Below are 16,264 nucleotides of genomic sequence, written 5' to 3'. Positions count from 1 at the left end.
ACCCCTCCCGGTGTGTGATGACCCCTCCCGGTGTGTGATGACCCCTCCCGGTGTGTGATGACCCTTCCCGGTGTGTGATGACCCCTCCCGGTGTGTGATGACCCCTCCCGGTGTGTGATGACCCCTCCCGGTGTGTGATGACCCCTCCCGGTGTGATGACAAAACTCATTGGAACCATTTCCATAAAATAAGAGATTTAAAAATATATATATAATAAATATATAGAAAAATGAAAAAATAATTGTGACTGTGGCTGATGTCATAAGGGTGATGTGGATTCCGGGGACAAAATCGCCAGGATCAGGATTCCCGAGACATGACCCGCTGATCCCTATGGATTTGCTCCCTCACTAGTTGAGCCAATGAGATGTGGCTCCTGGCACTAGGGATTCTGCGGCGTTCAGCCAGCGAGGGAGTGAGCCGGCCGAGATACAGAAGACAGTTGTCAGGATATCTCCCTGTCTTGTGACACAATATACAGAACACGGGACTCCGCCTCCTGCTCTGATGGACAACACCCTGCTGGGCGTCTGAAAATACCAATTTCCAGGCCGTCTCTGGTGGCAATAGCAAGTCGGAATTTCTTTCCTGTAGATCTAATGCCAGACTTACGCAGGCCATACATGGGTTGAATACCGAACGATTTTTCGTCCGAAAATCGAAAACGCCGCTCTCTCGGTAATCCGATTGGTGCCGTCAATGATTTTGAAAATCGGCCGACTGAGTCATAAAGTGCACCCCATATAACAGGTGAGACTTCCTTCCAGGTCACGGCTCATGCGCAGATTCTTTTCGGAAAAAACGATCGTAAAATTTGACCATCATGGAGTCGAAAATCGGTAGTTTTTCATGAATTTTCCAACATGCCTGATCACCGAAAAGGGGAGGAACCACGAAAATTAGCCAGTGCCATTGACCCACTAACAGAGTGAAAATCAGCCGATTACTGACGAAAAATTTGAATTTCGACCCATGTATGGCCAGCCTTATAGTCCGATTGACTTGGGAGCCAGGAAACTGGTATGTTCAGAAGGAGAGGATGTTTCTCTTATGCAGGCCATAGACAGGTCGAAAATTGGCCGATTTTTCGGCCGATTTTCGCACCATTAATGGGTTAATTGGTCGGCCGTTTTTTGGGGTTTTGGCACATTTTTTTATTGGTAAAGTTGGAAAAAATCCGCCTATTTTGCCGATCGCCCGATTTTCCCAGCAATGATGGGCAAATCGGCCGATCGTTTTACCGATAAAAAATCTGCACATGAGCCATGACCTGCAAGAAGAAGAAAAAGAAGAAGAAAAAAAGAAGAAGAGAAGAAGAAGAAAAAGAAGAAGAAAAAGAAGAAGAGGCAGAAGAAAAAGAAGAAGAAGGAGAAAAAGAAGAAGAAGGAGAAAAAGAAGAAGAAGGAGAAAAAGAAGAAGGAGAAAAAGAAGAAGAAGAGAAGAAGAAGAATTCCAGTCTGCTATTATATTTGACATGAAAAAGTATTGCGGTTGCAACAATGTATCTATTTGTATCCGTATAAAACCATCTGTATCCAAAATGGATACAAACAGATACAATGTTGCAACCGCAATACTTTTTCTTGTCAAATATAATAGCGGAGCTCTCTGCAGGGTCAGAAGTAATTAAATGCCGGCTGTAGTGCGGACGAAAATCGGTCGATTTTTTTTTTTTTTTAAACGGTTGGTTTTTGACCCGTCTATGGCCTGCATTAGATCCTGTTCCCCATGTAGACCTCCAGGGAAGTTCTGTAGCTCTTCCCTCCCCCCAATGGGGTCACTCCAGGTAGTTCTGGGGCCCCTTCTTACGTCAGATTGGACACAACCGCGTCTATCATGGATCCCGTCCACCCTCCACGCCCTTCTGTGGGGTGATGCCAGGTACACAGCATTTCATAGCCAGATCCGGGTACAATATTTATTACTCCGGACAATGTCACAATGTACATGATGAAGGTTCATCGCTGTGCCGTCATGTCCGCCATCCTTGGGGGAGGGCACAAAGGGTCTTCATGGTCACAGCCTATGAGGAACCTACATAAGTCACATGGTCTCCATTGCATAAAGAAATCAGCAGGCTGGCTTCAACTTGAGGCTTCACACAGAGGTGATCGACTTACCACATCCTTTACCAAACCAATAGGAATCAGACAATCTATATTGCATAGAAGAATAACCAATTCGGCATTCCAGCAACCTCCCGCCATATTTCCCCTCCCCCGTCATGTGATACATTCATAATACAGAAACATTGGGAGACACAAACCCCTCCATTGGCCGGCTGGGCCCCGTAATCCCTCCCCCTGGCCCTCCAGTCCCTCCCCCTGGCCCTCCAGTCTCTCCCCAGCTCCCCACAATTCAGCCACTGTGCATCATGCTGTATTAGATGAGACAAGGTGCCAGGCACACGATGTACACAGGAAGGCATGCAGAGGGACATCATTGGGTCATGGTCAGTACCGCCTGGGGTCCCCAATCCCAGGGGCCACTTCCACCAATTATTCACACCTTGAGGAATTCAACATCTCCATTCCTGTGAGGATCACGCTTTTATATGCCATTGTTAGGCCCCCAATAAAAAGCGATTCACTAAATCATTATCTTTCACCGCTGAAAATAATGACAATCACAGCTTAGTAAATGCAATCCTTTTATCATTTTTTCCAAAATATTCACTTTTAAATTCCAGCAATAAAGTTAAAAAATTTTTAAAAAATGTAAGATATTTTAAATTATGTTTTTAATATATTTTAAATATAACAATATGAATTTTAAAATATATTTTAATTTTTTTTTATTGCTGAAAATAAAGATCATCAGAGCTTAGTCACAAGAGCCTTTTGTAATCATTTTGCTTTTCTTTTTACAAAAACAAAAAGATGAACTGAAAAATATTTAAAAATTTTAACTTTATTGCCGGAGTTTTAAAGATATTTTAAATTATGTTTTTAATATATTTTAAATATAACAATATGAATTTTTAAATATATTTCACAGTTTATTTTTATTGCTGAAAATAAAGATCATAGGAGCTTAGTGACAAGAGACTTTTGTAATAATTTTGCTTTTCTTTAAACACACATTTTTCACTTAAAATATATATTAAAATTTAATTTGGTAGCTTACATTTAAGTATATTTCAAAATTTACAAATATGTAAATATATTTTAAATATATCAGTATGAAATTTTAATTACATTTTACATTTTAATATAAGTGCTGAAAATAACATTCATCACAGCTTCAATCCTGAAATTTTAAATATATTTAAATTCATTTAAAAAAAGTAGATATATTATAAATATATCCATATGAATTTTTTTTTTAATTTTCATTGATGAAAATGACGATCATCACATCATCATTTTGCTATTCTTTACATAAACGTTTTTCCCTTAAAATAGATTTTAGAATGTAATATCAAATATAAATTTTACATTTACAAAAAAGGTAACTATAGTTTAGATTTTAATACAATTGCTGAAACTAACGATCATCACAACATCGTGAATAGAGCATTTTAGCATCATTTTACCTAAAACATAATTTAAGTTCTAAATACTGCTGAAATTTCAATAATATTTAAAATAATTAAAAGTTAAAATATATTTTAAATATCGATTTGAAATTTGTAATACATTTTAAAAGTAATTGTTGAAAATAATCATCGCAGCTTCAATCCTGAAATTTTAAATATATTTTAAATTCATTGTACAGAAACTTAGATATATTATAAATATATCCATATGAACATTTTTTTTTTTATTGCTGAAAATGACGATCACAGATTAGTAAATAGAGCCTTTTATCATCATTTTGCTATTCTTTACATAAACATTCTTACTTAAAATATATTTTAGAATGTAATATCAAATATAAATTTTACATTTACAAAAAAGGTAACTACATTTTAGATTTTAATATAATTGCTGAAAATAACGATCATCACAACATCGTGAATAGAGCACTTTAGCATCATTTCACCTAAAACATAATTTAAGTTTTAAATACTGCTGAAATTTCAATAATATTTAAAATAATTAAAAGTTCAAATATATTTTAAATATCGATTTGAAATTTGTAATACATTTTAAATGTAACTGCTGAAAATAACAATCATCGCAGCTTAGTGAATTATGCATTTAATCACCAGTTTGCTTTTTTTTAAATAAAAAATTTTCCCGCTTAAAATATAATTTTAAATTCTACCTAAATTGCTAAAATTTTAAATGTATTTTACAATACCTTAAAAAAAAAAAAAGTTAGAATTGATTGTAAAATATCAATATGAAATTTAAATACATTTTAAATTTTAATTTCTCTGTTGAAAACAATTGCCGCAGCTTAGAGAAAAGAGTTGCTCTTCTTTATATAAACATTTTCCCCTAAAATATATTTTAAATATTTCCTTGCTAAAATGTTAAATACGTAGGTGTTAAGTTCATTAAAAATATTTTAAAATATATTAAGATAAATGGTAAAAAGATAAAATATTTTAAAATATATTAAGATAAATATTAAATTTCTTTGCTGAAAAGGACGATCATCAAAGCTTTGTGAATACGGCCTTTTAATGTAGTTTGTTTTGCTTTTCTTTGACCTTTTTTTTTAAATGAATTGCAATGAATGTTCTTATGGAATGCAACACAGGCATCATAAATAGGAAATTCCTCTTTTGCAACATCATTTTATCTAAAACAAAATTTTAGTTCTAAATACTGCTGAAATTTCAATAATATTTAAAATGATTAAAAGTTAAAATATATTTTAAATATTGATTTGAAATTTGTAATACAGTTTAAATGTAATTGCTGAAAAGAACAATCATTGCAGCTTAGTGAATTAAGCATTTAATCACCAGTTTGCTTTTTTTTCCCGCTTAAAGTATATTTTAAATTCTAACTAAATTGCTGAAATTTTAAATATATTTTCCAATAACTTAAAAAAAAGTTAGAATTTATTGTAAAATATCAATATGAAATTTAAATACATTTTAAATTTTACTGTTGAAAACAATTGTCGCAGCTTAGAGAATAGAGCCTTTTACCGAGTTGCTCTTCTTTACATAAACAATTCCCCTAAAACATATTTTCAATATTTATGTTGTTGCTAAAATGTTAAATACGTAGGTGTTAAGTTCATTAAAAATATTTAAAAATATATATTAAGATAAATAATTAATTATCTTACATTTCTTTACTGAAAAGGATGAACATCACAGCTTTGTGAATACCGCCTTTTAATGTCATTTTATTTGCTTTTCTTGACTATTTTTTTTTTAACTAAATTGCAATGAATGTTCTTATGGAATGCAACACAGGCATCAGAAATAGGAAATTCCTCTTTTGCAACATCCTGAATGATGTTTCAATTATAAATTTAATATTTTTTTAATTTTAATTTTTAATATTTATATTTTTATTTCTAATTTTTTTTATTATTTTTTGATGTTTAGTTAATCCTTGAACAGCAGCATTTAATTTTTCACTCATTTCCTTTGCGCAAGTTTAAAAAAAATATTAAATGATCATACAAAATATCAAACTTGCGCAAAGGAAATGAGTGAAAAATGAAATGCTGCTGTTCAAGGATTGACTAAACATCCAAAAAGAATAATAAAAATTAAAAATATAAATATTAAAAATAAAAATTAAAAAAATATGACCACACAAAATATCAAACTTGTGCAAAGGAAATGAGTGAAACATTAAGTGAAAAAATAAATGCTGCTGTTCAAGGATTGACTAAACGTCAAAAAATAATAAATAATAATAAAAATATAAAAAAATTTAAAAAAATTAAACGATTACACAAAATATCAATTTTTTCTTTTTAATATTTTTATTTTTAATTACTAGTATTATTATTTGACGTTTAGTCAATCCTTGAACAGCAACATTTAATTTTTCACTCATTTCCTTGGCGCACGTTTGATATGTATTTTGTGGGATCATTTAACATGTCATTTTGTACTTTGGTTCTCACTGATTTGGCGATTGTGTCCCATTAATAAAATGTCCTTTTTTTGCACCCCTCCCATGCGGTACTGACCATCCCCCACATACACAGCAGTCAAACTAGCAGCCAGAGCAGCCCGCAGTCCCAATGGCGCCCCCTGGCTGCTGTGTGGCTGTATTACACAGGATGAAGCAGGTTAGAAGATGGCAGACTACCTTGTAGATTAGCTTTGGTCAAAGCATCTTTGTTAGCCGAGGAACAAAAACAAAGCAGATGTTAGTACAGCAGTGATTTCACGAGGTACCCCTAAACCTCATGCCCCACACACCTCTCAACAACCACCAGCAGATGGCAGAGCAGCCAGCGAGTCCTGCGCACAAGCAAAGCTCACAGTGCAACAAGCGAGCTGCCCTTTAAGAGGAGGAATGTCGGCGCCCCAGAACCGTCACCTGGTCACCTGGATCATAGGAGCCCCCGGGGAGTACAGAAACACACAAATACATTTTATACTTCGCATTGCTACATCTGCTTCCTGTGGACACAGAGCTGGAACATTGAACAACCACAGAAGAACATTCCACCCCTTCCAGGGTGTCACGGTGCAGAAAGATTACCTGGAGGACCTCACCGCCGGTTACCTGAACCCTTTATAGTCATTCAGCCTGCAGTCATTTCAGGGCTGCAAACACTTTCATTCATGGCTCAGTGGGCAAAGTAACTACATACCCAATGCTGATGTGTTGGAAATATTCAGAACCTTTTCCATTGTGAACTTAAAAATCAGCTGAAAGTTGAACTCCAGCCCAAACCTCTTTCCCAGATTTAGACGGGAGTGCAAAGTGGTTGGAACATTTCTCAGAAGTCAGTTTTTCTCTGTGTCCCCATGAGGAAGATTTTCCCCATTTTCTGTCCTGATGACCACCACAAAAAAGCTGTATCATCCTAGCAGAAATAGAGAGGAAGTCTTCCAATGTGGACACATGATCATAGGTAGGATTTCCTCACTTCTGGTTGTGTTTCTGCGACAAGAAGAGAGTGTAGAAAAATCTCCTCATTGGGACAGCTGTAAAAACCTGACAAAGGTTGTAACCCCTCACCATTCCCTCGAAAAAAAAAAGGAAAAACAATCATCTCAATTTCCACATTAATAAAATGAAGCAGACACAGAGAAAAAAGGAATAGGCTGAGGGTCAGTGGTGGATACCAAAAACATTTTCAGGGACATTTGGTAAAAAGTTGGGCATGAGCCGGTGGGCCAAACCATGAGATTCTAGCGATGTCCACCCCTTCCTCCTGCCTGCACTCTGAGCTGTGTATATGTTCCAGGCCCAAGGGCGGACTGACAATTCATAGGGCCCCCGGGCAATAGGGGATCATGGGGCCTCCATGTCCTTGCCCAAACTCAAAGCACACCAAAAAAAGTCTATAAAAAAGGTACCAGGGGCATTTTATGGGGCCCCCTACTGACCCTGGGCCCTCGTGCTTGAATGGTCAGTCCGCCCCTGTCCAGGCCATCTACATTATAATAATCTGGCCTTCTATCCACTGCATGGTCACCTGGGTAGGGAAAATTTTATGTGGAGGCCCAAAAGAGCGCAGCAAGGGTAAAGCATGAGAACCCAACAATGCAAAATTCCAAAAAGGGGAGTACAGGGAACGATTGATTGGATACAAAATAACCAGCCAATGATTCCTTGGACTACCTGGATGACTTTTGGAAGCCCTCAATAAATCCTCGGAGGACTTCAGATAGGCTGGAAGAACCAGTAAGAGGAACCCAAACACAGTGGAAAAGCAGATTGATGAGAATGAGACACTTTGGGATACAGTGAGATGTCGGTGAGTGAGGACTTCTGATCCATCGCTGGTTCACCACTGCAGTATTCAGCACCATCCAATACCCCTGATTCATTTTAGGTGGGTACCAATGATATGAACCCCTCAGGAGCATCTTAAATCTCTCAATGACTCCAGTGTTCAGATTTTCCTGTACTAGTTTCGGTCTCTGCTCTTCCTAAAGATAGTAAGCCTTCCCCACAGTAGCTTGTGTCTCTGCTCTTTCCACATTCATGGGATTTCCCCAAAGAAATTTGTGTCTCTGACCCTCCCACAATTGTGAGATTTCCCTGTAGTAGTTTGTGCCTTCTCCCCTCCCACAATGATGGGATTACCCGCAGTAGTTTTTGTCTCTGCCCCTCCCACGACTGAGATTTCCATGCTATAGCTTGTGTCTCTGCTCCTCCCACAATGGTGCGATTTCCCCACAATAGTTTGTGCCTCTGCCCCTCCCATGTTAGATTTTTACCTGTAGTTGTTTGTATCTGCCCCTCCCATGACTGAGATTTCCATGCAATAGCTTGTGTCTCTGCCCCTCCCACAATTGTGAGATGTCCCTGCAATAGTTTGTGCCTCTGCCCCTCCCACAATGGTGAGATTTCCATGCAATAGTTTGTGTCTCTGCCCCTCCCACAATGGTGAGATTTCCTGCCATACTGTAGATTGTGTCTCTGCTCCTCCCACACTGAAGAGATTTCCTGCAGTAATTTGTGTCTCTGCCTCTCCCAAGACTGAGATTTCCATGCAAAAGCTTGTGTCTCTGCCCCTCCCACAATAGTGAGATTTCCTCCAGTACTGTAGTTTGTGTCTCTGCTCCTCCCACAACAGTGAGATTTCCATGCAATAGTTTGTGTCTCTGCCCCTCCCACAATAGTGAGATTTCCTGCAGTACTGTAGTTTGTGTCTCTGCCCCTCCCACAACAGTGAGATTTCCATGCAGTAGTTTGTGTCTCTGCCCCTCCCACAATAGTGAGATTCCCTGCATAGCTGGACTCACTAATTTCTGTTGACTCAACAATATGAAGAATCCATGTGGGAGGTGACACCACCAATTGGCCATGTAATGGTTTCAGCAGTTGGGTAGAAATGGAATTTCCGGTTAGGGTGTCTCGTCATTGGGAGTGATCATGAGATATAAAGAAGCTGACATGGGATTCTGCTTCTCCAACAAAGCGTCAGTCTTGGGTGGTGTCAGACTTATAATAAACTATGACAATGTAACAACAAAAGGCAAAATCAAGAAAATTATTGTAAAAGTGCACAAATGACAAATTCTATTTTAGTATGAAAAAAAAAAAAAAAACACAAATATGAAGGAGCCAGCGGGGCAGAAAACCCATTCAACAGATCAGCATTTATTGCATTGGCAGTGATGGCGGTACAGGGCAGCCAGGTACAAGTCACATGACTGTCAAGGAAACATTAATACTGTGCAAATTATCCGACTGAAAATATTTCACAGTATTTGCCGCAAAGTCTTCACATTCTTATCAGGCTCACTTTGGGCACCGTCAAGGAAATTGGCATTGCGTGTAAATGGTATATAAAATGTGGACATGGGCACACCTCTCATATCTGATTTGGCCTCTTCTACAGGCGATGTATGCCAAACAACCCAAAATTTTCACAGTAAAAGAAAATGAAAATGGCTCTCGTCCATTTCTAATTCAAGAATTTTCAGGATTTTATTTCCAAAGCCGGCTGGCAATTTTAGCATTTAAGAACAATATACAAAAATAAATATACTCCGTGAATTCTGTCCTATATGAGGATGTTGGTCAGGAAATCAGGAAGGTCAGTGGCTGTCAGGGTGCCTCCGATTGGTCAAGACTTAGAGGGTAGTGGAGCAGTTCACCGTGATGGAGGAAAATAAGGGTGAAAAGTGCCGTGGTGAGGATCAGAGTGAAGAAATATGATGGGGTGGACGTGCAGGACAGGGGTGCGGATGGGAATGTGATGGAGGCGTCAAGGGACGAAGTGAGGGGTTCCAAAAAACTAGCGTTGCTCTCGATGTAGACGAAAGGGTAATGTGGCTTCGTACCTTCACATCCGCGTTCGATCTGCCCACTGCGGTGCGGTGCATCATTGATCAAGTCTGGGAGGCGTCCGTTGAGGTCCACAGAGGCCAAGCAGCCTTGGAAGCCTTCCCGAGAGGCCACCAGTTTCGGCAAGTTGCTGTACATGACCTGCGGCAAACCAGCAATGTACAAGTCACCTGCAGGAACAAAAACATTAAAGGAAAGCTTTTGTCAGGCAAAACTCATCTGGGAAACAGTTACAACATTAAAGATTAAAGATCATTTCTCAGCAGCTCAACAGATTTTCAGAAGGGGAAGATGTAGGCACCTAATATACCAGTTCTACCATTTTCTGTCAATGCAACACCTAAGATTGCCTCTGAGGAAGAGTAGCCCCCCCCCCCCTCAAAACGCGTTGGAAATTTGGAGGGTCCTCTTGCATTTTGGGATTTGTCTTGGTGACCAGGTCGTTTTGAGTGCATTGTGGACTGATATGCCTTTATCAGTTGTTTGTGAGTATATACATCAATTTTATGAAATTAATCAAGCTATCACATAATGCACAAGGCTGGTGCGCCCTCTTTTCCTTGTTTTACAGTACAAAATATTAGCTGTAGTTGAGCTTCAATTCTTTAGCACCTTGCTTGCCATTTCAGATGACTGTATGTAAATTAGGAGGTACTTCATAGCTAGATTGATAATATTAGAGCAAGAGCTGTGATATTATCCATAATCCTATATTACTTGTACTACAAACTCCAGGTGTCTCTTTACCTTTCAGATCAAGGTTCTTGGCTCCATTTATGACCTGTGTGACGGACTTGGCATCCACCTTCAGTGTGTGCGTGTTGCTGTTGTCTCGGGTAATGACCACATGATGCCATTGATTGTCATTCAGTGGCCTGTCGCTGTTCCCCTTGATGACGTTAGGGCCATTTCCAAGATCAAACACATAGTGGATGTACCTGCAAAGAGATGATATATATGGATGTTCTGCTGGACCCCAACCCTAAAGAGTTCTCATCTTTACCAGAAGCCCAGCCTTACAGAATTCCTATCTCTACCAAAACCTCAACCCTACAGTGATCCCACCCTTGCCCGACTCCAACCTTGTAGAGTTCCTACTTATGCTGGACCCCTAGTCCTTCAGTGTTCCCACCTCTACCAGACACCTAACCCTACAGAGTTCCCACCCCTGCCACAGCCCAACCCTGTAGAGTTCCTACTTATGCTGGACCCCTAATCCTTCAGTGTTCCCACCTCTACCAGACACCTAACCCACCTCTGTGAGCCCCTAATCCAAAAGAGTTCCTGTCTCTGTCAGATTTCCAGTCCTACAGAGATCCCATCTCTGTGAGCTCCTAATCCAAAAGAGTTCCTGTCTTTGCCAGATTTACAGTCCTACAGAGATCCCATCTCTGCTGAACATCCAACCCTACAGAGTTTCTACCCCTGCCAGACATCGAACCCTACAGGGTTCCCACCTCTGCTAGACCCCTAGCCATACAGAGTTCTCACTTCTGCCAGACCACCAGCCCTACACCTCATCAGAAAGCTGTCTCCATCCAATTACCATAATGCTGGTGAAAGAAGAACCAAATGCATGGTCTACATTTCCAATTAAGACCAAAAAATTGTCTGTTGTAACAATAAAACCTTATTATAAAGGACCTGCCAACCAGATCAGTTTGTGTTTGCTTCACCCAGTATCTGACCAAATTCACCTGCCATGCTCCCATGAAGTTATAAAATAGAAATCTGGAGGTTTGTGATATCAACATCGAGTAAAGTGTCTTCTGAGATTATGAACAAAGGTTCAAAATGTTTGGAAGACAAATGGCGGAACTTACACAAAGTAAGAGGGAGTAATACAAGTCAACCCTTGTGCCGCTTTTACACTAATCCTCGGAATCCTTTTTTCTAAAGTTCCAAATCCGGAAAGCTATAAATCTAGCAAATGTAATCAAAATATGGGAAGACAACTAAATATGAAGGATTATGATAATCAGGTCAGGAAACTTAAATTTGATATTTAAACTAACTTTTATAAAAATATAAAATTGTGAAAGAAAATAAATACGGAGAAAATAATTAGGCAAACCATAATGAAACTTTATAAATTGGCTCCTTGCAGATAATACTGTTTAGCAGCAATGTTTATGGTCAGCGTTTTTTCACTGTGACTGCACTGGCTCTTGAAGTCCTGCTGGCAGATAGTTATTTCTGGAGTGCTCAACTGTTAGTACCTTTGACGTATAGTCAGGATTATTGTAAGAGCGTGCACATTCCGCTGCCTCTGTGTTGGGTTACTGGAGGGGATCTATATATTGTGCACCTCATCTACCTGCAAACTTATGGGGTGACACTGAAAGACTCAGAAGGGACTCTCAGAAGGGACTGTCAGTCCTCAATGTCTTCTGAGCCGTCTCCTCTCGAAGTGTACAGTTACTTCCACCTGACCATCATATCTCCACACAGATACAGAAATCCATATGTACAATCATATACATGCACAACCAAAATGGGAAAGCAATACCATTTTGAAATATGTATTATTTTACTTTCTTGAAAAATTTTGTTATTGAAAGTGAAAGTTACAATTTTAACCTTTTAACGAATTTATCCTTAAAGTGTATCTATAAACTAAACACTTTTTATTAGCTTTTGACAGAATAGGGAATGCTTAAAAAACCTTTCTTTGGTCATGTCCACTTTGGGAGAGTTTCCTTCTTGTCTCAAAGACACCACAGGAAGTAAGAGAAATCACTTAGAAGGTAACAGATGTCCCTGTTTGAAGATTTTCCCTTCATTCCTGTTCAACATTTTGAATTTTCCACCACTTTCTGCTCCAATGACCAGGACAAATTGAGGGATAAATCTTCCCAAATGGGACAAAGACACCTTACAGGAGTCTAAACTTTAATCACTCTATTCTAAGGCTAGAGAAAACATTCTGGCAAGCGATACATTTTGATTCTGCAATATTTAACCCTTAATTCCAGTCTACAATTGTCTCCTGCTGTCTCCCCAAAATGCCCCCTTATATATTTATGAGTCTCCTTGACCTCTTTTCAACCTCACATTAGACACCCCCCATCCTGATATCCCACAACAGTCCACATTGCAGTATCTTCTACCCCACAAGTGCACCAATGACTTCCTGAAGCCTAAAATCACCCCAATGACCTTTTCTCATGATGCACCCATTAGTTCTCCTTGTACCCCATGGCCACCCACAAGACCTCTGCTCCTACCCCTTCACCAGCTCCACCGCGATGAAATCATTGCCGTCCCCGCTGTTGAACAAGATGAAGCCGTCGGACGAGATGGTCTTGAATTGGAAGAAGAGGTGCATGGAGGTGTAGGCCTGAAGGGTGGAAAGGGTCAAGTAGCTGGCCTTGGTCCTAAAGGTGACAGGGTCAGCAATGATGGGACGCAGGCCAAACCGTGCTTTCAGTTCACAATAGTCGATATCACCGTTCTTGCACAGGTCGATGTACAGCAAACCGTTGAACATTAGGCTTTGGAGATGCCCAATAAACTTAGAGGGCACGGCGGAGGCAAATCTCTTTTCCGTCATGGAGCCAGTCTCAATGTTGTGGAATTCCAAGCGGGTGTGGTCACCCGCCATAGTACCTGTGTAACGAGACCAAAACCAACAGTGTCAGATGATATATTGATATATACTGGGCCTGCAGATACCGAAGAAAGCTCTCTAGTGGCTACAACAGGGTTTTCTTTCATTTTATGCAATAAATGTCATTACAAATACATCAGATTTCATTGTCAACGCAAAATTTGTTCTAAACTGTAATACAGGCCTGCCCTCTGCTGGTAGAAATTAAGAATGCATTCCAGCAAAACGCAGCACATTGTAACATTTTTTTATTGGTTTCCTTATTGAAACTGTTCTAGATCCCAAACATGAAGCAACAAACATTTTTCTATACAGTAACACAATACAAATAGATATAGAACAATCAATGACCTAACTCCTTCTTACCAAAGACCCACCCCCATCATTTTCCCTCACCTGCCCACAGTCCTGCTCTCACTATAATCCTACAGACCATCCTCCGCATCTTCCCTCATACAAGTATCATAATCTTCATTCACCTTCCCACAGACCCACCCTCACCATCTTCCCACAGACCCGCCCTCACCATCTTCCCACAGACCCGCCCTCACCATCTTCCCACAGACCCGCCCTCACCATCTTCCCACAGACCCGCCCTCACCATCTTCCCACAGACCCATCCTCATCTTCTTCCTTCACCTTCCCACCTTTCCTAATCTTCCCACAACTCCCCAACCCCATAATCTTTTCTTATCTTTCTACATACTGTTCTTTATTATCTTCCTTCAACTTTAACAGACCCACCCTTATCATCTTTCCTTGCCTTCTTACAGGTTCACCCTTATCTTCCCTAAATTTGTGCACACGTCTCCCTCATCATCACATCTTCCCACAGACCTACCTTTATCACCTTCCCATTTCCCTACAGACCCACACTCATCACCCTCCAATAGACCCACCTTCATCATCTTCACTCACCTCCCACTAGACCAGTCCTCATGTTCCACCGACAGGTCCTCATTTTGTTTCCTTCTATTTCCTTAGACCTGTCCCCATCATCTTCCTAATCTGTCAACAGACCCGCCATTGTCATCTTCCCACAGAACTCCCATCATCTTCACTCATCACAGACCTGGCCTCATCATCTTCCCACAAACCCACCCTTATTATCATTCTTAGCTTCCCAGAGACTCGCCCTCATCTTCCCACAGACCTGCCCTCATATTCTTCCTTCTCTTTCTCTTAGACCTGCCCTCATGATCCTACCTCATCTTCTTTCATCTTCTCCTAGACCTCCCCTCATCACCTTCTTTTCTTACCTCAGACCTCCCCTCATCTTCCTGCAGACCTACCCTCATATTTTCCCATCTTCACACAGACCTGCCATCATCATATTCCCTCATCTTACCACAAACCCCTTTCTCTTCTTTACTCAGACTTCCCCTCACCTTTTTCTCACAGACTCACCCTCATCATTTATCAATAGACCCACCCTCATCTTCCCATAGGCCCACTCTCACCATCTGCTCAGTGAGCCACCCTCATCATTTTCCCTCATCTTCCCAGAGACCTGCCATCATCTTCTCCCATCTTTACATAGACCTACCCTCATCATCTTCTCACAGATCCACCCTCATCATCTTCTCTCATCTTTCCACAGACCCACCCTCATTGTCTCCCTTCATCTTCCCATAGACTCACCCTCATTATCTTCCCTATTCTTCCTGCAGACCCGCATTTGTCATTTTCCCTCATCTTCTCAAAGACCCACTTATCTTCCCACAGACCCACCCTCATCATCTTCTCTCATCTTTTCACAGGCCCACCCTCATCATTTTCCCACAGACCTGCTCTCATCATCGTTCCATAGACTTATCCTCATCACCTTCCTTCATCTTCCCACAGACCCACCCTCAAAATCTTTCCTTGTCTTCCTATACACCCACCCTCATTATCTTCCCTTGTCTACCCGCAGACCTGCTCTTGTCATTTTCTCCCACAAACCGACCCTCATCATCTTCAGTCATAAGGCCAATCTTATTATTTGCCTTCATCTTCCCACATACCTGCCCTCATCATTGTTCCATAGACCCACTCTCATCACCTTCCCTCATCTTCCCATAGACCTGCTCTCATTATCTTCTTTCATCTTCCCACAGACTCACCCTCATCATCTTTCCACAGACCTATCCTCTTAATCTTTCCTCATCTTCCCACAGACCCACCCTCATCTTCTCACTTCTTACCACAGACCTACCCTCCTCATCTTCCAATATACCAACCCTCATCAACTTTCTCTTATCCTCCCACAGACCCACCCTCATCATCTTCAGTCATAAACCCATAGACCCACCCTCATAATTTTCCCCCAGACCCACCCTCTTAATCTTTCCTCATCTTCCCACAGACTCACCCTCATCATCTTCACTCAATTTCCCAAAGACCTGCCCTCATCATCTTCCCACAGACCCGCCCTCATCATCATCCCTCATCTTCCAATAGACACACCCTCATTATCTTCCCTCATCAACCCACAGGCCCACCCTCATCACCTTCTCACAGACCCACCCTCTTAATCTTTTCTCATCTTCCCACATACCCACCCTCATAATCTTCTCACATCTTCCTGCAGACCCACCCTCATAATCTTTCCATCATCTTCCCTGATCAGCCCAATTACCCACCCTCATCATCTTCCCTCATCTCATAGTCCAGCACTCATCTTCCCTCAACTTCCAAAGACCTGACCTTATCATATTCCCATAGACCCACCCGTTATTATCTTTCCATTGACCCACCCTCATAATCTTCCCTCATCAACCCATAGACCCACTCTCATCATCTTCCTTCATCTTCCCATAAATCTCTTATTATC

At 40.4% G+C, this 16,264-nt stretch overlaps 1 protein-coding gene across 15 annotated transcripts in view; it reads right to left on the bottom strand.

Moving 5' to 3' along the window:
- Nucleotides 1–16,264, bottom strand: part of NRXN3 (neurexin 3) — a 454,309-nt gene that overhangs the window by 284,302 nt on the left and 153,743 nt on the right. For 12 of the 15 annotated variants that reach the window (XR_016308255.1, XR_016308253.1, XR_016308254.1 and 9 more), the window contains 3 exons: nucleotides 13,067–13,448; nucleotides 10,587–10,777; nucleotides 9,836–10,009 (listed from right to left, as the gene is read on the bottom strand). Coding sequence is in view for 12 of the 15 variants with exons in the window: in XM_089661370.1 (XP_089517496.1) it covers nucleotides 9,836–10,009; nucleotides 10,587–10,777; nucleotides 13,067–13,448 (747 nt within the window). In the remaining 3 variants the exon portion in view is untranslated. Of the gene's footprint in view, nucleotides 1–6,173; nucleotides 6,201–9,835; nucleotides 10,010–10,586; nucleotides 10,778–13,066; nucleotides 13,449–16,264 lie in introns of all 15 variants that reach the window. The other 3 variants (XM_089661377.1, XM_089661372.1, XM_089661380.1) reach the window with 1 other exon arrangement.

This window comes from Staurois parvus, unplaced genomic scaffold (genome assembly GCF_062004578.1).
Source record: "Staurois parvus isolate SC_StPar_1 unplaced genomic scaffold, SC_StPar_1.0 ptg001330l, whole genome shotgun sequence".
Taxonomy (NCBI): Eukaryota; Metazoa; Chordata; class Amphibia; order Anura; family Ranidae; genus Staurois; species Staurois parvus.
This window is presented reverse-complemented; position numbering and strand designations above follow the sequence as displayed.